At 33.6% G+C, this 23,888-nt stretch overlaps 3 protein-coding genes and 1 non-coding gene across 4 annotated transcripts in view; 3 read left to right on the forward strand and 1 right to left on the reverse strand.

Annotated features, from left to right (window-relative positions):
• LOC128999748 (SH2 domain-containing protein 3C-like) overlaps positions 1–23,888 on the forward strand; it is a 226,528-nt gene that overhangs the window by 16,697 nt on the left and 185,943 nt on the right. The window lies entirely within an intron of this gene.
• Positions 8,064–8,135, reverse strand: Trnaq-cug (transfer RNA glutamine (anticodon CUG)). The gene has a single exon. It is a non-coding gene; the product is annotated as a tRNA-Gln (tRNA).
• Positions 11,935–16,339, forward strand: LOC128999750 (uncharacterized). The gene is made up of 4 exons (XM_054426412.1): positions 11,935–12,008; positions 12,777–12,870; positions 14,141–14,212; positions 15,466–16,339. The coding sequence occupies exons 1-4, from the start codon at positions 11,982–11,984 to the stop codon at positions 16,284–16,286; spliced, it is 1,014 nt and encodes a 337-aa protein (XP_054282387.1). The 5' UTR covers positions 11,935–11,981; the 3' UTR covers positions 16,287–16,339.
• On the forward strand, positions 17,080–23,321 carry LOC128999751 (uncharacterized). Its single transcript, XM_054426413.1, has 4 exons — positions 17,080–17,183; positions 19,020–19,113; positions 20,373–20,444; positions 22,469–23,321. The coding sequence occupies exons 1-4, from the start codon at positions 17,157–17,159 to the stop codon at positions 23,266–23,268; spliced, it is 993 nt and encodes a 330-aa protein (XP_054282388.1). The 5' UTR covers positions 17,080–17,156; the 3' UTR covers positions 23,269–23,321.

The raw sequence follows: 23,888 nt of genomic DNA on the forward strand, positions 1-23,888 counted from the left end.
TAGACGTTATAAAACGCAACTCGACGTCATAAAACAATTACAAAAGTAGAAAGAAAATTTCTAATACCACAGTGCACTAGATATTTAAATTACAATCACTTAGGTATTTGGAAAAATATTTTGAGATCGTAAATAAATAACTCTTCAGCGGTTGTTTTAAATTAACAACATTAACATTGCTATATTATACATTGCTTATCTCATAAACATTGCTTTCTTTGACAAATCCAAGATGGCCGTTAGCCTCCATGGACTCCATTTGAAAACAATTAAAACTACAAAGAAAATTTCTGATCTAACATTGCACTAGATATTTTACAATCACTTTGGGATTTGTAACAAATATTTTTTGAAGATAAATAACTCTTTAACAGCGGTTTGAAATAATCCAAGATGGCCGCTAGCCTTCAAGGACTCACAGAAGTAAATTTCACTATCGCTGAGCTAAAAAAGCGTCTCGTATTCTCAATCCAAATCGGTTTTGTGACACCCGACCTCATCACCACAGTCCTCCTTCGGTTACTTGGTATCAGGAGAATAGAGGTCTCCAACAGTTAAGCTGTATACGAACGGTTTTGGAATTACTGTAATTGGTAAAGACCCTAGAACCATAGATAAAAGGAGTACTGAATTGCAAACGGTAGCATACTTCGTAACTAGGGCCGAAAATTAGGTTTTGCCGGCTCGAGATAGTTTTTAAGTTGTAGACAGACACTCGACTTCGTCTCGAACTTAAAAACTATGTCGAGCCGGCAAATCCTTATTTTCGGCCCTAGGTACGAAATATACTATGTATGTATGTTTGTATGTTTTAATTAAATAAGTGAACAGCTGGTTATTGGCCATAGGAATGTAAAAACCTGCTCGGTCCCCATACGATGACAGCAGCTGGCTGGCATGGACCAGAAATACGTAGCTTTCGGCCCCCAACAAACGTTTAGTTGTAACATCGGCATAATGTTATTACATTTCACGGTTTGCAACATTAAACTGCTAGAAACATCGTAGTGTGGTGAAAAACACTTTTCTAATGACTACAATAACAATGGAGAACCAAGCTTTTTCAGGACAAATTTCTTAGTAAATGTTTTAAAAATAGTTTAAGTGTAGACAGTGCTTTTAAACTAGTAATTTGGCTATTCCATAGGGAGTATTTAATTTTATTGAATTTTTCAAAGTAAACCATTTATTTTTCGTTACTAATTAGTTTAAGTAATCAGTTTAAGCATATAGTTGCATAAAGCAAACATAAAACTCTTAATTTTTAAACCGGTGTCCTAAATTTATGTTCGAGTTGACAGTTTAATATGAACTTGTTTTGTTCGAGCTACAATAAAAATACTAAGTGTAGATAATCATATGTTTATTGATTAAAGTGCTGAAAACCAAACTTTTATACAGTATATGTATGCTGTATTATAAAACTTGTAATACAACTAAATATACGGTATACTAGAAATCATTTTAATGAAATAGGTGCGGGCAGTGTGGTAATGTAGTTTTCCTTATAACAATTCTAAACTATAAAATAATCAAACATGTAGGCATATTCTATAATTTAGATTTAGACACATAATCTTGGGACTGAGCTTAGCCCCAACACGGATCGTCGTGGCGTGGACTTGGTTCCTTTTTACTCCATTGTTATTAGGAGATCAGAAAGTTTTAACAAGCATTCTTCACTGCACGACAGTACTGTACTGAATCATGATGTATAAACTGTAGAGGTATTATACATCGATGACTGTAATATCATACAGTAGATACAAATATACTGTAATATCCCTAGGGATTATGTTTTATCTATGGTGATATCCAACCAATCTATGTGTTTTATCTTTATTATGGTATTGTTGAGTTACTTGACACAGAATTCTAAATTTTAGACCAGTTGATAGCTATTTTATAGCCTAGAAAGTAAAAAAATACCTCCGCCGCAGCAAACCTGCAGACTAAGTGAATTTAAGTTTGTCTGATTGGAGCCATAATATTTCCATAGATATTTTCCACAAGTAAGAAATTTTTATTCACCATTTAAATAACTTTAGATATTGCGAGTACACATGTTTGCTACGGAGAAGGTATAACATGTTTTTTTCACCAAATGTTAATAGAATAAGGTTAAATAAATACATTTGAAAAATGTGATCAACATAGGCTACATCCATAAACAAGCAAATTACTACAGTTTTCTATCTATTCATAAGAATGGGTAACATGGAAATCTTACTTATTAACAGTTTTTGGGAATTAACTCCGTAAGCTTTAATTTTCTTAAAAATCAGTTCCATCAGGTTTGAAAATCTAGTAAACCTCAGTTCCTCAAAACGTATAATCACAGTATAGTATAGTATAGTATAGATAGTAGCTTAGCATAGATAGTAAGGGTTTGATTACTGGATGTAATATTACAATCCACGAGGATTGTCGGAATGCCGCTTAAGTGTCATTGGAGCCTAGACGTTCTAAATCGTAAAACAAAAAAAAAAAAACAAAAAAAAACTAGAAACAAAATTTATAATCCCACAGTTCTTATACATTTAAGCTACAACCACTCTGATGTTTGAAAAAAATATTTTGAGATGGTAAATAACTCTTTAGCGGCTGTTTGCAATTAACAAAATTAACATTGCTCTTATGGCGGGCAAATCCAAGATGTCCGTTAGGTTCCATAGACTCCCTTGGAGAACAATTCAAAAGTACATAGAGCATTTCTAATCTCACAGTTTACTAGATACAGATCTATAGACATATTATTAAAAGAATTTGTTGGATTTTTGTGTGCAGCAAATAGATTTATAAATATTTTTGTCATATATGAAGTAAAAATAAAACACTCGGTTTTTAGAAGTAAATATTTGTTTGTTTTTTTTTTATTTAATTTACGTGTTTCAGATGATCGAATAACTCAAATAAACATTTCAACACTAAATAGATCGTTTTTACAAAAAAACTATTGGAAAATATCTTTCCAATCTTAGTAATATTTAATATTTAATATTAATATTTAATATCTTAGTAGATATTTTTGGAATATCTTTATGTTTTTCCCATGTAGTGGGTAAAAAAAGAGCTTTAAAATGACACCTCATTTATGGAAATTGGTGAAGAATTAAGGAAGTTCCTACAACAAAAAATATCTAAAAGGTACTTTAGATATTATAATAATATTACTGTATATAGATTCCATTATTTGGATGCATGAGATAGAATGATCTCGGGACTGAACAATTTCCCAACCATCGAAGTTAACACAAGTTGTGTTTATATATATATATATATACTTCGATGGTCCCAATGGTCCGTCCCAACACGAGTGAACTCAACTCCTCCCATCACCGGGGTTCTTTTTGCTCGGTTGTTATTAGGAGAGTAGAAAGTTCTAGCAACCATTCTTCACAGTTCACCAGAAACTGTACTAATCCTACTAGACTGGATGCTGTTTTTGTTCTGTATGTTTATTCTTTCTGTAGTAAAAAAAGTTGATAGCATAGTAGCACGAGTTGCAACATATTTCTAGTAATTGCGTAAGTTTCTCTTTTGAAAGAGCGTGAAAGTGTAAATACCGATGGTTCTCAATAACCCGATTTACTTAAAGTAATCGAAATAGTAAAATAGTCACCTTTTTATATAGTCACCTTAAGTTCATATAGTCACCTTGTGTTAATATATCGATGGTGTAGGGTAATATGTATACAGTCACAGTGTTTCTAGCCTGCTCACGAATAATTTTCTGTTTTGTTCTGTACTCCTTTTGTCCAATGATTCACAGCGACGCAGCGTCTGTCTAATATATTCGTAATATAGGCTATCTGTAATATATCTGCAATATATACAAAATATATACGCAAAATATACCTTATATATCCGCATTATTTACCTAATGTATACGCAATATTAATATAGACGTAATATATACCATCGGGGTATTTTTATTTTGTAACTAACATTTTTCGGATGCTTTCCTGTGCCAAATAGGACGACCTGTAATCGGTTAAAGTCTATGCGGTTTATCTTGCGACTCATTTTTTACAAAACTATCAAGGTTACTTACAAAAAAGTGATTATTTTCTACTTGAGCCAGGTCATTTTTTATTTTTATAACCAGGTCACCCGTTCATGAACCCCTTTTTACGCCATGTTGCACAATTAAGCTGACTTGTTATTTTACAAGCAGAAATTGGTACCTTGATACCCTTAAAAGCTCCCAAAATGGTCTATAAAAATTTTGCTTTTTATTTTTTTCCATTTTATAATGGTGGCTATTTAAACATTAAAATCGTGATATTTGGAAAACGAAGAACTTTATCGAAACACACTAAGGCTAGAAAATTTATTAAATTTAAAAAGAAGTATAAAGGCACCTTTTTACATCATATAATGACACTTTTTAACACCCAATAATTTAATTATGTATAGCCCTAACAAACTCATGTGGACTTGTGCGTGCTAATCAGCTTGTTACCTGGCCATTTCTTTGTACTAATAAATCAGCAGATAAGTAGCATTGTTTGAACAATGAAATATTAAATTAGCTAACATTTACCACGGCTTGGAAATGTTTAGAATGGTGGCTATTTAAACATTTAATGGTTAATACTTCGAAAATGAAGAACGAAAAACACAAAAGGCTAGAAAATTTAAATACCCCCGCCGCAGCAAACCTGCAGACTAAGCGAATTTCCATTTGCCTGATTGGATTTAAACTAAAATGTCTCCTTAAAAATATCACATTTATTCCCTATTTAAATTGAATCAGTTTAACACATACTTAGGTTTGCTGCAACAGGGAGGGTTAAAGTGTTTTTTATGTAAAATGTTAATAGTTAGTAAGAAATAAAAACATTTTCCAAATTTGGGCAAAATATGTTAACAAATAAGCAAACTACAACAGTTTACTTATCCTCCATAAGAATAACATAGGAATTTTAAATTAAAAATTTTTTAGAACTTTCTCCGTAACTATTAGGCGCATTATAACGCTTCAATATACTAAATTACGAAAAAAAATCGGTCCCGGGTCCAGGTCTTACCATGAGTACTACGGTAATAGCTTATTCCCTATATGGGAAATTCGCTAAAACAAGTATAACGACACCTTTTTACATCATACAATGACACTTTTTAACACCCAATGTTTTAAATATGTATAACAAACTTTAAGACATTTTTAAAAATGTAGGCTAAGTATGTGGACTTGTGCGTGCTTATCAGCCGTTACTTGTCCATTTCTTTGTACTAATAAAGCAGTAGATAAATAGCATTGTTTGAATAATGAAATATAAAATTTGCTAACACTTACCACTGCTTGGAAATGATCACATTTCTACGCATATAAACAGCAAAATAGCTTACTATATTTTCAAACTGTCTTTTGAAGACGGGACATTCGAACCGAAGAGACAGGGCTGTCGAGTGTCGAACACAAAGTGCTGCCAATATCTGAACTCCTGATACTTTCCAACAGCAAATAGAAACCTCTTCGACCACGTGCTTCTCTTCTCATTCTCTCTGGTTTGATTTGAAAACTGCTCTTTCTTGTTCTAGAAATAAATCAAGTGGTTTAGTCAAATTATAAAATCTCAAACAAATATTTGTCGCGTTTAGGCAGAAAGCAGGTCTCTTTTATGGCAGACCAATTATTACTAAATTATAACTGAATCAACAAAATGTATTCTCTTCGTGCCTTCAATGTTCATGTTTGGTTAAAAATGGTCGTGACATTTTTGTTGTAGAAAACAAGAACGTTTCTTTTCTTTGGAGTTCTTCATACCAATCGAATAGATCATGCTTGCAGGACCTTTAACAGCAACCTTTTTTGTTGTATGACATCTTTCTCGATATTCGATTTTCGATCTTTCTCTCTAGAAGGGAAAAATACGAAATAGACTTACAGTAGATAAAATATTACGATCCCGTTGAAGGTCTCCTGTCTCTTCCACCTCGGGGTTCCGGTTGGAAGTTGTGTTTATATCGATGGGTGGGTGGAAGATACCGAATTCACGCCTTGGTGGGTTGGGGTTGTGTTATATACTTCGATGGTTGGGGTTAGTGCTTAGCTTATATATTTAATTAAAGTAGTAATAAATAAAAGGTCTCGGTGCTAAAAAAGTCATTAAGAAAGTTGTAGTGTTGATGTCATAGAATCATTTAAAAGTGATTTTAGAATTTTAAAGCTGAAATGGTTGATATTGAAACTTAACCGAGTACGAATGGCATCCGGGGTCAGAATTGTACTGAGAGAATTGGCGAAGGTATCAGGAAAGCAGAACACTCTAGAACCTGTTGAGTCTTTCTTCAAATATGCTTTGGTAGATTGGATTACGTACTGTATCTCGATTATCTTGTTCAGCGTAGCAATTGGATAATCTTTCTCCTTTGGGTGTTTTAATGCTGTGCTTAAATGATCCAATCCATCTTACATTTTTCTGCAATATCTTCAATCAAAAATACAGTATAGGGCCAACTGATAGTTGAATTGGGTCGTTACCCTCGTTGCAGTATATCAACAGTTTATAGTGTTTATACAATTTCAGTAAACTATGATTAATTAGCGTCCGGAGTGCTTTATATTTTATTCATTAATATATATGTAAATGTTTTACTACCACATAAAATTTGTTTGATCTACAATTGAAATGTGTTTTTCTCGGGTGTATAACCAAAGAAAGATTAAAGTAGAGTAGATTAAAGTAGTGGGGTCTGGGGTCTTCTCTTTAATCCTTGATATAGCTTACAATACATTAATTATCATTATTAGATAGCTTTATCAAATCATGTGTAGTGGGCCCCGGGTACGATACAAGCGGCGCCGCTCTGACATCGGATCTAATTTAATTGCGTGTAAATTTGTTAAGGGTTGCCACGATATGTCTGAGCGGCGAGCGGTGGTAATGGTAAGGACCATTCTACACGAGCGTGAAAACCGCGACGGATTCCCGCGTAAACGCGCCAAAATTTTGAGCAAACTTCACGTGGCGGGATCCCCGTAACGTAGACGCGGGATGGACCATCGATGTATATTATATACATCGTTGGGATAGACACGGTGGAGTTCGATTTTATGACTGGAGTTGTCAAAGTCAAGCTATTAATTTGGACCAAGCATCGATGTATAATAAGGTACATGTTACATACATCGATGGGACCAAGTTATTTTTTTCACTCTATTTAGAAATATAGCTTACTTCTGTGTACAAAATCGCTTATCTATGACGAATAAATTGCAATATTAATTGTATAGAACATATTCTGGTTGTCATAATGTGATTTTTTGTATTTAGTTTGGCATTACAAATAAATAAATTAAATGTACTTTATGTCAAACACATTACTGGCTGAAGCCGACCAATTATTTTTACAGTTAAAATGAAAATTCTTTAGACTAAAGGAATACAAAATGTATAACATTATAACAAACTAATTTAACGAATGCTACATTTAATGATTTAAAATTACGTACACGTATATAAATCCAATGACAAACAAACCCATTTTGGAGTGTTTCCAACCATAAAAAATTGTATCACTGGTTTAAACTGATTTGATTGGTTAGCTCCTTGACCTTTGGCTGATTATATTTATAATTAAATTGCCTCTAATATCCCTGACGATTTTTGAATAACCTTGGCTGCTTAATTTTAATTTCGACACTTATGTCCGTGAAACAAGTAGCAAGTAGGCCTACTGTAGTTTCATAGGTAGGATCATAAACTTACATTAACTGTACCTCGTACCGGTACCTAAACATATCTAGGTACAACACAATCGCTGTAATTTTTTATTTATTATAAAAATAATCTAGTACTTTTCAATTTTGTGCCTTAAAAAAAATTGTAAAAATGTCACATCTTAAAAAAGTTTTTTAATTCATGGGACAGATTTTCAATCGCAATTTGTAATCCGACCATAATACGACATAAGATAAGACCATGGATAAGACTGCAATTTAGTTAAATTTTGTAATTTTAATTCTAATCGGGGTTGAATAATATAGTTGAACAATATTTTCTTTCATCAACACAGAATAAAAATAAAGGAAAAATCAGTCATTCAAAAGTTTCAGGTCCCACCGAGATTTGAACTCGGATCGCTGGATTCAGAGTCCAGAGTGCTAACCATTACACCATGGGACCTCTCACGCTGGTAAAGCAAATTTGAACTCACAGCAAAGGGCGACTTGGCAAGGATCGCATCAATAGTGCGCAGCGCTGTCTGGTGCTGCTGCAATGCGACGAACGCGGAAACTAACTGCACCGGTAAACTTTGTAGAACGTTTTAGTATGTGAGCTTCGATTTAGCCGATATTCGACGAAATTATTTCTTTTAAATACACTTCAATATATTAGCATTCACTATATATACCTACAGGTATATATAGCCTATAGTTAGAGTGTATATGTATAGTCAACTATAGGTATACATTATATATATATATTATATTATATTATATTTATATTATATTATATTTGTTGTCATGAGAGCCGAAGCCCCCTGACTGCATACCCGGTACCTATCCTTCAGGACATACCCGGGCCCCATGATGTAGGCCGAAGCTTACGCATCAACCTTTAGCACATCATGGGCGGATGACTTAAGGTCATCAGGCTCGCCGGCTGCCGAAGCAGACCCTTCGGAAAGAGGGTTGCCCCTCAATCCTAACCAGGGATTCCGGCTGCTTGTTTAAGCGTCACTCCACCTGGGTTCCACTAGGTCGGAACCTAGAGGTCCATAGTAGAGCGCCCCGACGCATTTAGTGCAAGCAACACTCGGGACCTATCTAATCCCTGACAGGCAGAACCCGCCATCGATAGCCAGGAGGAAGGGGACCATCAGCACGCTGACGGGGGGAACCCCAACCTCCCATTTACACCGCTGCCCGATCGAGGCCTTACCCATTGCTGGGAAACCAGAGATAACCAGAGCGATAGATCCCCAGATACCCCTGGCGGGCTCGGACCCAGCACCCGATCTACTTCGTTTGCCCGTCAGACCCAACATCACTGCCAGGCCATCAGGGTTTCCCAAAAGGAGGCAGGTATAGAAGTGGGACCCACCCGGATGAACCTATCCACCAAAGGTGGCGACACCCTTAACTCAATTGAGGTTCCGGGAAGAACCCCCCACACTCAAGATAACCATACCGTCCGTGATCAGAGACAGGGATTGGTTTGCATAAGTGCCTACAAACCGTTGCCCTCACACTGCGGAAAGTTACGTTTCCCTTGAGTGTCCCCATGAGCTGCGGGTACTTGCCCGTTTTCACCTCCAGGAAAGGCTACTTCCAAAGTCGAGGATATGCCACACTGAATGCTGGTCGCACACTACAAGCAGGCCGAAGCCCAGAGAACCACAGACACAGGTAGGTTAGAGAATATGATGCACTTCCATCTCTCCTAGAGCTAAACACCCCTTCCATCCTGGATAAAGGAATGTCACTGGGACCCAATGCCCAGTCGTCCATGTCTGTGGCCTACTTGCAATGCCGATTCCAACACCGGACAGTTGCCTCCTCTCTGGGGGCACTATAGGTATACAGGGTGTTTGTGAACTCTCTCGAAAAAATTCACAAGATTATTCCTTGGGTTAATACATGAATATTTTACATTATAAACATGGGTCGCCAGAGCTTCGTTTTCCGTCTGTCTGTCTGTATGTGTTTTTTATAAATAACCTTATAACTCGAGTTTGAACCGAGGTACAAACTTTAAATTTGACACACTTGTGTATTTTAACGTGGTACACAAACATGCAAAATTTCATTTCGTTGACTATAGCCGTTTCAAAATGGCGGCCATCTAAAAAAAAAAATCTGACCTCAAACTACATGAAAACCACTAGAGGTAGGCCTAAAAAAAAACAAAAAAAAAAAAAAACACAAGAATAACAAAATGTAGGAAATTTTATGCCAAATCAAATGACACATAGATCTTAAAGATCGGATAACAAACAAATGAGTTATTAATTTTTTAAATAACTAATAATTTCTTTACTGGCTTCTAATTGTTATTGTTTATTCATTAAAATCATCTGATACAGAGTACATTACGTAACCTTAAACAGATCTCAATAGTTAAGGTAAAAATACCATCTAGTAAAAAAAACTAAATGTTGTTGTTAGGGCAAGCCAGCTGTCTTACATTGTTGTAACAATTTAGAAATGATCAGATGATTTTAAAGAATAAACAATAACAATTAAAAGCCAGTAAAGAAACTATTAATTATATAAAAAAAAACAAAAAAAACTAATAACTCAAAAAAATCATCTGATCATCATCTCAAAATCATCTGTCCAACCAGCTGTCTTACATTGTTGTAACAATTTAGAAAGGATCAGATGATTTTAAAGAATAAACAATAACAATTAAAAGCCAGTAAAGAAATTATTAATTATTTAAAAAAATAATAACTCAGCTGTTTGTTGTCCAATCTTTAAGATCTATGTGTCATTTGATTTGGCAAGCAATTCAATTTTTGTAACTCTAGTGGTTTTCATGTAATTTGAGGTCAAAGATTTTAGATGACCGCCATTTTGAAACGGCTATAGTCAACGAAATGAAATTTTGCATGTTTGTGTACCACGTTAAAATACACAAGTGTGTCAAATTTAAAGTTTGTACCTCGATTCAAACTCGAGTTATAAGGTTATTTATAAAAAAAAAATACAGACAGACAGACGGAAAACGAGGCTCCGGCGACCATGTTTATAATGCAAAATATTCATGTATTAACCCAAGGAATAATCCTGTGAAGTTTTTCGAGAGAGTTCACAACACCCTGTATATAGTCAATGATATTAGGTATAGTTAAAAATATTTTAAATTGACATATGCCTACAAGCTTGAGGTCATTTTCTAAATTTTTACCAACGATTTGTAGGCTACTAATTTTTACTAATGTTTTTTTTTTAATGAGGTCACAAACAATAAGTGCAAATAATTTCTACAGTAGGATCATTTATCGTATTCAAGAATTCAATTTATGCATTGAAATAACCTAACTTAGAAACTAAGTAAATAATGCAAAAGTTATCTAAATATATATATTTAAACTTGATTATACAGTATAACATAAATCTCATAAATCTAGTATTTGTATTTACAACACACGTTTCACATCTTGTAGCTAATGATGTCTGTGTTAACTACTACTTAATGGAAATCTTAACTTAATATTTAAAATACAGTTGTAGGCGGTTCTAGACTGTTTTTTTTCTCCGGGGGGGGGGGGGTATGGAATAACCCCCGGGATAACGGGGGGGTTCAGGAGTAAAATGTTTAAAGCTTCATGCATTTTAGTGAGTTTTTAAGGCAATCTAGGTATTCAAATAAAATTATTATTATTATTATTAAAATGTGATGCTATATGTTTTTTTTTTTTTTTTTTTTTTTTTTTTTTTCTTGACAAAAATAGCTAATAGCCTAGCTTTCCTAATAGGCCTACTATATACAGTAAACTCTCGGGCATACGGATTGGCACATCGATTGTACGGCACAATGATCTTGAAAAATAAAAATTCAGATTTTTAGCAAATGAGACGAAAATACGTAACTTTATGTTTTAACGCCAACATATATTACGCGAATCGCGCGAATATGCCCTCATGTTGTTTGTTTTGCATTCATAAGGTGTTTTTTGTAAAATGTATACAGTATTTGCAATGATTTAAGTAGCAATGACACTTTAAAGCAATGGCCTGTGACACTAAAACAAGGTCAAGGTACAATATTTAACACTGCAACACCAAGCAGACAACAGGCCCGTTTAATTTTTAAATTATATTTTTTAAACATTAAAAAAGTAATACAAAATGATATAAGTTATATTGAACAGCACACATTAATAGACTGTGAATTGCTATTTCGTAAAATGATAATTGTAGGTAACTTAATTATATTTTGTCATGCATTGTTCTGCATAATAATTGGAATTTACGTAACCTTCCACTTGTTTTGCGAAAGAATCTACTGCTCTTACATACAATGCGGGAGCCAAGTATAACAATACTAGTGAGTATGCTCGATAATTTAATACTTAGAAATTAATTATGTTAGCTATTTATCCTGACAATGGTAAATGTCTTATTTTCATCAAAAATAATTCAAAACAAAATGCTGCAGATAAAACACCTGATTTCTATACCTACTACAATACTACAAACAATGGCAAAAGTGTCTTTTTATTGAACAGCAAAACTAAATTAAAATCCTTTTTAGAGCTATTTTAAAAGTTACAAAAATTATAATACCAATTTTGTGAAGAATTGTGGAGTAGGTACATCTAACATAGGGATGGACAACACTTTTTTACCCTGTGCCTTATCATTCGTTAAATTTTATTGGGCACAGAAAACCTAGCCTGTAAACCAGACCACTTTAGGCCCCAACGATTAAATATACTAATTTAATAGTTTTATATGTATATTTCTTTTAAAACTAATTTCATATTTCTGTGAGAAAGTTTACAGTATTTTAAAGTTATAATGCGCCTTATGTAATTTTTAACACGAGCTCCGTAACGAATACATTTGAAGTATTGAAACAAACTGCATATTTTGAAATACTTTAAGCCCAATTTCTGTAAGTTTTGAAGTAAGGGTTTAAAGATATATATCGTGACTTCTGAATCTTTTAACTATGTTATGCAAACATCCTTCAACAAATTAAACAAGTTTTTTAACTCAATTGTACTTGAATATTTTGCGTGTGTTTTCTAATTAAATCGTAACTAGTTACTAGTAGTTAAGATGAGTCAGAATTACACAAATGCATGTTTAGTTGATCCTCGGCTCAGTACTGGCCTTTGCTGATGCTGGCATTTTTGACTGGTCAATGGGCTGGTCTAGATGGCCCTCTACTTCTTCTAAAGACAGTAAGTGTGTAGATTTATTTGAGCGAAAGTATTTTGATTTGTAATCTGAATTTTTAGCTATGCATAAAAGTAAATTGTAAACATATCATAATTATAGCTCTTAATGTAGCTTGTAAAGTAAAAAGAAAACTAAATTAACGGTTATATGATGTATTTTTTATATTTATAAATACACAATGACATCTATTTGATTTTATTTCATGCATATAAGATTTGTTTTAGCATTGATTTTTAAAGAAAGACTGTTTCTGAAATATAATAAATAAACGGTATAAGTAATCTGACTCATACTTTCTCCCATTACCTTGCCAACAGCTCTTATAAGCTGTGGTGGGAGTAACTGTGATTTGTATGGAGAAAATCGCAAATGTTGCAATTACTTTCGAACAGTAATTTGTACCTACAGCAATTAGGAATTTGCAATTTATAGCATTTAGGGTTGTCACATTTTGTTTATAGTCAAAAAGATTTTATCACACTAAATTTTTAAACAGGTCGAGCCGTTTTTTGCAAACCCACATTTTTCGTTATTTAATGGATTTCATGGGAAATCTAAGAAAAGTTTTAATTATTTTTTAACTATATTTTTCAGTAATGGGGTTTGTACAGTTTTGGTAAGAGTTTACAGGGTTATAGCATACTAAATGTTAATCAAAACCGTTTGAGCTGTTTTGTTTAATCCGATTTTTCGTGTATTTAGCGTGTTTTTTTTACGGAAATCACAATTAAAAATCTGATAAAAAGTTGAAAAAACCCCAGAGACATCATAGGTTAGTAAATAATACCAAACTTCATTAAATTCGATCACAGGTGTTGGTCTGCAGCTCTGTACACAATTTCACACACACAGGTACTCTTCGAAAACCACTTTGGAAGCGCATATATCCATGTAAAACTCAAACTCGAACTTTTTTATGAACAGAATACTTTCTCCATATACTATGTATCGGGGGAGAAAGTAATATATGGAAGTATCAAATACAATGGCACACTGCCGATTGCTGTAAAAGTTACGGTTTAAATTATGGCATTGCAGCTTTTGTGATTTTTCCCATAGAAAAGAAAACGTATAATGTAAAAAATCATAGTTACTCCCACTCCTTATCTATTATAAGAGTTTTTAACTTACCTATTTTAGGGGTTGTTAACGATCTAATGAGATAAACTATTTGTCAGATTCCTGATATAGTTTATTGTATACAAGTAACTTTCTTCTATTTTAACGATATGGCGAATTTATAAAGGTTGATAAATTTGTATGGACTTTCAGAAGAAAATCCCCTAGGAAGTGGCGTTTTAAGCAGGATTGGCAAGGGGAAACCGAGAAGCAACGAAAATAAAGGTGATATACCTCATTAAAAACTAACGATTGATACTGTATAATGAAATAAATCAACAAATGTATAAGTTATTCCTAGATCACCTTCGGATTTGTCCATTGAAAAATTAGTAATACATAGTAGAAGTTAAACAAATGGGAAATGGGATACTTAAATGGGGTACTTTTTTAGCTTAAAAGTGTAGTTACTAACAATCAAATATTAGAACAGAAATGGGATGAATCACAAACATAGAAAATTTGCGGCACTGGCCCGAGCCTTATGCTACACCTTAACATCTGATTTGGACGTTGTTTTTATCGTCACATGTAATAAATAATACATACAAACATGTTAACTTACTGGCCAGTGACATCATCCGTCCATGCTTATGGTCCATACCGTTTCTGTTCTAACATCCTTGCAAATATTTTTTTCTCGGAAAATGGCCATTGAAACAAACAGTGTTGTTGATTATAATGAAATAATCAAATGGTCTGATGAGTGTGGTTTTAATAGAAGGAAGAGGTTAAACTTGTCCTTAGGTTCTATTCGGAAGTCCCCTCATTCTGGCTGGGATGGAGTTGTCTATAAATTAACCCTTAAAGCAAAATTTAACTATTTCACACCTAGAAGTATATGTGGTATGTAGTATGTAGAAGTATGTACTAACCTAGAGTCCTCACGGCAGCCAATTAGTATGTGTAAACATTTAAATAACCCACCATTAGTTATTTCCCCCGTATGAAACATATTCTCTAACCCCTTTGGTTGAGACTACAATAGAACAATCAATTCCACTATCTTCATCAGACAGAAATCAAAGCCCGAAACTATGTTATTTTTGTATGTTAAAAAAAAAGGTTTGTACACATGGTTACAACAAATCTCATTGGACACTTCATTGTTGTATAAAAATAACCATCGCATTACCCTTTTAGTCGGGATGATCCAATAGCACACTTTTCAAGGGAAGTAAGAAAAGCTTCTTTCTTGTAAGTTTATTTACGCCACTGTTATTTTTAACTTTTTCAAAAGCAACTACCTAAACCCTAATCTTTTACTTTATAAATTTGGCATTTTTTTACACAATTGAAATTAGAGAAACTTAGATCGTTTGTTAATCACACAAAGCAAATGTCAAAGAATTAGTTTTCACACTGATCTGACACGAAATAGATTTTACAAGCCTAATGGAATAGTGGGTGTGGTATGGTTTGTTGTGCATGTTACAAGCAAACGAAAATAGAAAATAAGACAATGCTTATGTTGCCAGGTATTACATCTGTGAACTTCGGCAACGGCATATACAACTATGATCAATACGTGGAAATCAACAACAACAAGTGCATTGAAACAGTCAAACTACTATGGAAGCCAATCAATGTAGAAAAGGTATTTCAAAGTGAATGCAAAAGAGGAATGGAAATATACAATTTTCACTACGAAACTCTTCTGATGATCGGTAGTCCTACTTCGGATCTGTGCATCTTAAGCATCATACCAGACGTATTCTATTACAAAGATAATAATAAGTGGAGAAAGGTGACAGTGAAGGAAGTCCTAGATGAAAGGATAGAATTAAGCCCAAGTAATCCTCTCAAGTCGGATGAATCTGATATGGACGATGCCGAAATCAAGAAGATGAAAGAGAATATAAAAAAGTTGAAACCTATTTGTGACCCTTACAAAGAGGAAATTGACAAAATGGTAGAAGCGAATATGAGTGACAATCGTAGAATACGAGATCTAATCAAGTCATTATCTCAGGGCTCAAATGAAGAATTCTTGAATACATTTATTGCAATTGGGGAGGAGTATGATAGGATGCTAGACTCGATAATGTATGTGGCTATGGGGATTCATGTGAACCAGAAAGTACATGACGACTTCAACGATGTGATGGAAAAAGCAAGAAGCCATTTAAATCAAGGACTACAAAGCTCAAATGACCAAAATATTCGGAATCTGAAAACCACGATAGAGGAACATCTACAAAAGAAGCAAGAACTATTTCGGAAAGGACGCGATTTGAACGTGGAGTTCCGACGGCAATATGAGGCAACCGGTATTCCTCCAAAGACTGATGACACATGAAAGTAAACTGTTCTCGTCTACACATAATACGCATAAATGCTTATGTGACAATACTCGTTTTATGATTTTTTTACCTACATGTTTTTATATCATTTAAGTTCCAACAATCCCACATTTATGCATACACGTATATGCATTGTCATACATGTGTATGCAATATAATTATCACACACTTGTCGTAATGCATACATTTTCACTTGTGTATGTACCATTATGAAACAACCTTTTCAACGTGCAACTTTTTAATAAATACTTTTTTTATTGAACTTTCTTTAGCTAAAGCATGTTTAACATGTATTCGAAAGACATAAATAATTAAATTGGAAATTTAGAAAATTCAGAAAATCATCATAATATGATAGAGCTGCCAATTCGATTGGATACGAAAATAAATAAATACGAATTGTTCATAGCTCATGGATTTTCATCTCAACACATTTTGTGTGGGGTTTTCTAATATATCTGTTGCATTTACTGTATTGAAACACTATTTTAAAATTAATATCTGAATAAAAAGCAGTCAATCAAACCCTTAGGTGTTTTTTTTGTAAAATGTATACGATATTTGCAACGATTTAGGTAGCAATGACACTTGTTAGCAATGAGCTGTGACAATAAAACAAGGTCAATGTAACACCAAGCAAGACGAAAGACCCGTTTAATGTTAAGATTTTATTTTTTAAACATTAAAAAAGTAATACAAAATGATATAAGTTATATAGAACAGTACACATTGAAAGACTCTGAATTGCTATTTCGTAAATGAAAATTGTAGGTAATTATATTTTGCCATGCATTGTTCTGTATGATAATTGGAATTTACGTAACCTTCCACTTGTTCAGCGTTAGAATCTACCGCTCTTACATACGATGCGGGAGCCAAGTATAACAATACTAGTGAGTATCCTCTCGATAATTTAATACTTAGAAATTAATAATGTTAGCTATTTATCCTGATAATTGTAAATGTCTTATTTTCATCAAAAATAATTCAAAACAAAATGCTGCAGATAAAACACCTGATTTCTATACCTACTACAATACTACAAACAATGGCAAAAGTGTTGTTTTTATTGAACAGCAAAACTAAATTAAAATCCTTTTTAAAGCTATTTTAAAAGTTAAAAAAAATTATAATACCAATATTGTGAAGAATTATGGAGTAGGTACATCTAACATAGGGATGGACAACACTTTTTTACCCTGTGCCTTATCATTCGTTAAATTTTAATGGGCACAGAAAACCTTGCCTGTAAACCAGACCACTTTAGGCCCTAACGAATAAATATACTAATTTAATAGTTTTATATGTATATTTCTTTAAAAACTAATTTCATATTTCTGTGAGAAAGTTTACAGTATTTTAAAGTTATAATGCGACTTATGTAATTTTTAACACGAGCTCCGTAACGAATACATTTTAAGTATTGAAACAAACTGCATATTTTGAAATACTTTAAGCCCAATTTCTTTAAGTTTTGAAGTAAGGGTTTAAAGATGGGTTAGTAAAAAGTGTGGAGACCCCCTGTTATTTTTTTAACGGCCCATACTTGAAAAACTTAACTCGACACACCATTATGGCATGTTATGAAGTACTTTTTGGGCATAACCGCCACTTGGTGTTCATCCCCAAAATGGGGTTTTTGGGGGAAACTCAAAAATTTCAAATACAAAGACCCATCGAGTGACCCCTCATTTTGAAGGTCCTGGTAAAAGAAAACCAACAACGCTAACTAGAGGTCTCTATCTCAGTTCAGTACAAAATGGCAGCCAATTGAAATTCTCATAAGTTCCCAAACCCAAAATGGGCGATTTTGGGGGAAACTCAAAAATTTTAAATGATAAGCCCCATCGAGTGACCCCTCATTTTGAAGGTCATAATAAAAGAAAACTAACAATGCAAACTATAGGTCTCTATCTTAACACAGTAAAATATGGCAGCCAATTGAATATAAAATTGCAAGTTATTTCCGATTTCTAAAGATTTCAATCAACTTCCATTTTTTACTGGATTGAGATAGAAACCTCTAGTTTGCGTTGTTTGTTTTACTTTACCAGGACCTTCAAAATGAGGGGTCACTTGATGGGGCTTATCGTTTAAAAATTTTGAGTTTCCCCCAAAATCCCCCATTTTGGGTTTGGTATGCAAGTGGCTATTAGGCTTAAAAAGTACTTCATAACATGTCAAAAAGGTGTGTAGAGTTTAGTTTTCCTAGTGTGAGCCGCTACAAAATTTACAGGGGGTCTCCAGACTTGGAAATCTGCAAGTTAAATTCAACTTCTGAGAATTTCAATTAGCTGCCATTTTTAACTGGATTGAGATAAAGACCTCTAGTTTGCATTTTTGGTTTTCTTTTACCAGGACCTTCAAAATGAGGGGTCCCTCGATGGGTCTTTGTATTTGAAATTTTTGAGTTTCCCCAAAATCCCCCATTTTGGGGATGTGCACCAAGTGACGGTTATGCCCAAAAAGTACTTCATAACATGCCATAAAGGTGTGCCGAGTTTAGTTTTTCTAGTATGGGCCGTTAAAAAAATAACAGGGGGTCTCCACACTTTTTACTAACCCTGTATATCGTGACTTCTGAATCTTTTAACTATGTTATGCAAACATCCTTCAAAAAATTAAACAAGTTTTTACTTCACTTGTATTTAAATATTTTGTGTATGTTTTATAATTAAATCGTAACTAGTTAGTTAAGATGAGTCAGAATTACAAAAATGTATGTTTAGTTGATCCTCGGCTCAGTACTGGCCTTTGCTGATGCTGGCATTTTTGACTGGTCAATGGGCTGGTCTAGATGGCCCTCTACTTCTTCTAAAGACAGTAAGTGTGTAGATTTATTTGAACGAAAGTTTTTTGATTTGTAATCTGAATTTTTAGCTATGCATAAAAGTAAATTTTAAACATATCATAATTATAGCTCTTAATGTAGCTTGTAAAGTAAAAAGAAAACTAAATTCGGTTATATGATGTTTTATATTTATAAATACACAATGACATCTATTTGATTTTATTTCATGCATATAAGATTTGTTTTAGCATTGATTTTTAAAGAAAGACTGTTTCTGAAATATAATAAATAAACGGAATAAGTAATCTGACTCATACTTTCTCCCATTACCTTGCCATCAGCTCTTATAAGCTGTGGTGGGAGTAACTGTGATTTGTATGGAGAAAATCGCAAATGTTGCAATTACTTTTGAACAGTAATTTGTACAGAAATTAGCAATTTATAGTCATTAGAGTTGTTACATTTTGTTTAGTGTCAAAAAGATTTCATCACACTAAATTTTAATCAAAACAGGTCTAGCAGTTTTTTGGAAACCCTCATTTTTCGTCATTTAATGTATTTCATGAGAAATCTCAGAAAAAGATTCAATTATTTTTTAACCATATTTTTCAGCAATGGGGTATGTAAAATGTATATAAGAGTTAACAGGGTTATAGCATACTAAATGATAATCAACATCGTATGAGCTGTTTTGTTTAATCGGATTTTTTCGGGTATTTTGCGTGTTCTTTTACGGAAATCACAATTAAAAATCTGATAAAAAGTTTAAAAACCCCTAAAGACACCATAGGTTAGTAAATAATACCAAATTTATTAAATTCGATCACAGGTGTTGGTTTGCAGCTCTGTACACAATTTCACACACACAGGTACTCTTCGAAAACCACTTTGGGAGCGCATATATCCATGTAAAACTCAAACTCGAACTTTTTTATGAACAGAATACTTTCTCCATTAAACTATGTATAGGGGGAGAAAGTTATATATGGAAGTATCAAATACAATGGTACAATGGCAATTGCTGTAAACGTTACGGTTTAAATTATGGCATTGCAGCTTTTGTGATTTTTCCTATAGAAAAAAAACGTATAATGTAAAAAAAATCATAGTTACTCCCACTCCTTATCTATTGTAAGAGTTGTTAACTTACCTATTATAGGGGTGGTTAACGATCTAATGAGATAAACTATTTGTCAGATTCCTGATATAGTTTATTGTATACAAGTAACTTTCTTCTATTTTAACGATATGGCGAATTTATAAAGGTTGATAAATTTGTATGGACTTTCAGAAGAAAATCCCCTTGGAAGTGGCGTTTTAAGCAGGATTGGCAAGGGGAAACCGAGAAGCAACGAAAATGAAGGTGATATACCTCATTAAAAACTAACGATTGATACTGTATAATGAAATAAAACAATAAATGTATAAGTTATTCCTAGATCATCTTCGGATTTGTCCATTGAAAAATTAAGAATAAATAGTAGACGTTAAACAAATGGGAAAAGGGATTTTTAAATGGGGGTACTTTTTGTTGAGCTTAAAAGTGTAGTTACTAACAATCAAATATTAGAACAGAAATGGCATGAATCGCAAACATAGAAAATTTGCGGCACCGGCCCGAGTCTTATGCTACACCTTAACATCTGATTTGGACGTTGTTATTATCGTCACATGTAATAAATAATACATACAAACATGTTAACTTACTGGCCAGTGACATCATCTGTCCATGATTATGGTCCATACCGTTTCTGTTCTAACATCCTTGCTAAAATTGTTTTCCTCGGAAAATGGCCATTGGAAAATACAGTGTTGTTGATTATAATTAAATAATAAAATGGTCTGATTGATGAGTATGGTTTTAATAGAAAAAAAAGAGGTTAAACTTGTCCTTAGGTTCTCTTTAGGAAAGAAGTTAGAAGACCTCTTCGGAAGTCCCCTCATTCTGGCTGGGTTGGAGTTGTCTAGAAATTAACCCTTAAAGCCAAATTATTTAACTATATCACACCTAGAAGTATATGTGGTATGTAGAAGTATGTACTAACCTAGAGTCCTCACGGCAGCCAATTAGTATGTGTAAACATTGAAATACCCCACCATTAGTTATTTCCCCCATATGAAACATATTCTCTAACCCCTTTGGTTGAGACTACAATAGAACAATCAATTCCACTATCTTCATCAGACAGAAATCAAAGCCCGAAACTATGTTATTTTTGTGTGTTTAAAAAAAAATAGTTTGTACACATGGTTACAACAAATCTCATTGAACATCTCATTGTTGTATAAAAATAACCATCGCATTACCATTGTAGTCGGGATGATCCAATAGCACACTTTTCACGGGAAGTAAGAAAAGCTTCTTTCTTGTAAGTTTATTTACGCCACTGTTATTTTTTACTTTTTCAAAAGGAACGATCTAAACCATAGCCTTTTTACTTTACAATTTTGGCGTTTTTTTACACAACTGAAATTAGAGAAACTTAAATACTTAGGTCGTTTGTTAATCACACAATGCAAATGTCAAAGAATTAGTATTCACACTGATCTGACGCAAAATAGATTTTTCCTACAGTCACCCGACAAAGTTGGCTTCCTTGTACTGTTTATAGTACAGAAAGCTGCTAATTGCTGCATATTTATACTTTGCCGTACGGTTTATACTTTGCCGTACGGTTTATACTTTGCCGCACATCAGGATTCCAACGAAACAACACAAAACAGCGTGGTTCTATTATGCACGTAATCCGTGTACGCTTGGAAATAGGTTGGCAACACTTAAAGATAATAATACTTTGAGCAGCTGATTGACTATTATAACTAAGATTTAACCTGTCATTTCGTGTTTATAGTTTAGGTATTTCTGAACTTTCTGGACTTTTAATTTAAACGTTTTTAAAACATTCCTACGATCTTAATAAACAAGAAAATACCTTTAAAGCATTTTTTTTAGGCGCGGAAACCATTTCAAATTACAAAAACATACGGAACTATATTCTCAAAACGCGGAGTACATTTCTTGCCGAGGAAAAATAGCGGAGTGATACAGACCGCGGGTACTACTTTCTCTAGGGCACCTATTTGTGTTGCCAGCTGAACCTAAAAACGTGTTGTATAGTGTTTGAAAGACTAATTATTTATATGCTTTATAGTGACTGTAGGAAAAATATAATGTGTAACACGAGTGAAAAAGGCCTTTGCTGCACTCGAGATCATTCCGCACTCGCCTGCGGCTCGTGCGTAAACATTGCTCTCGTGTGCAGCAAAGTGCCACTTTCACCACTAGTTACACAAATAACTATTACAAGCCTAATGAGCGTAGTATGGTTTGTTGTGCATGTTACAAGCAAACGAAAATAGAAAATAACACATTGCTTATGTTGCCAGATATTAGATTTCTGAACTTCCACAACGGCATATACGACTATGATCAATACGTGGAAATCAACAACAACAAGTGCATTGAAACAGTCAAACTACTATGGAAGCCGATAAATTTGTTAAAGGAATTTAAAAGGGAATGCAAAAGAGGAATGGAAATATACAATTTTCACTACGAAACTCTTCTGATGATCGGTAGTCCTACTTCGGACCTGTGCATCTTCAGCATCATACCAGACGTATTCTATTACAAAGATCATAATAAGTGGAGAAAGGTGACATTGCATTTAAAGCCAGATGAAGGGTCTTTCACGTCGGTTGAATCTGATATGGACGATGCCGAAATCAGAGAGATGAAAGAGAAAATAAACAAGTTGAAACCTATTTGCGACCCTTACAATAAGGAAATTGACAAAATGTCACGAGAGAATATAAGAGACAATAATAGAGTACGAGATCTCATCAATTCATTATCTCGGGAGTCAAATAAAGAATTCTTGAAGACATTTATTGCAATTGGGGATCAGTATGACGGGATGCTGGACTCGATAATATTTGTGGCTATGGGGATTCATGTGAACCAGAAAGTACATGACGACTTCAACAATGAGATGGAAAATGCAAGAAGCCATTTAAATCAAGCAATACAAAGCTCAAATGACCAAAATATTCGGAATCTGAAAACCACGATAGAGGAACATCTACGAAAGAAGCAAGAACTATTTCGGAAAGGACGCGATTTGAACGTGGAGTTCCGACGGCAATATGAGGCAACCGGTATTCCTCCAAAGACTGATGACAAATGAAAGCAAACTGTTCTCGTCTACACATAATACGCATAAATGCTTATGTGACAATACTCGTTTTATGATTTTTTTACCTACATGTTTTTATATCATTTAAGTTCCAACAATCCCACATTTATGCATACACGTATATGCATTGTCATACATGTGTATGCAATATAATTATCATACACTTGTAGTAATGCATACATTTTCACTTGTGTATGTACCATTATGAAACAACCTTTTCAACGTGCAACTATTTACAAAATACTTTTTTTTATTGAACTTTCTTTAGCTAAAGCATGTTTAAGATGTACCTCGAAAGACATAAATAATTAAATTGGAAATTTAGAAAATTCAGAAAATCATCATAATACGATAGAGCTGCCAATTCGATTGGATACGAAAATAAATAAATAAGAATTGTTCATAGCTCATGGATTTTCATCTCAATACATTTTGTGTGGGGTTTTCTAATATATCTGTTGCATTTACTGTATTGAAACACTATTTTAAAATTAATATCTCAATAAGCAGTCAAACCCTTCAGTTTTTTAGCTATCTCAAACTGGATTGCCTAATAGTTTATAGATTTTAATTTGTTTAGCTAAAATATACTCGTTTTTATCATGTTGGGA

This window comes from Macrosteles quadrilineatus, unplaced genomic scaffold (genome assembly GCF_028750875.1).
Source record: "Macrosteles quadrilineatus isolate MER2022 unplaced genomic scaffold, UCM_ALF_1.0 Scaffold_8__2_contigs__length_117827958, whole genome shotgun sequence".
Lineage (NCBI taxonomy): Eukaryota > Metazoa > Arthropoda > Insecta > Hemiptera > Cicadellidae > Macrosteles > Macrosteles quadrilineatus.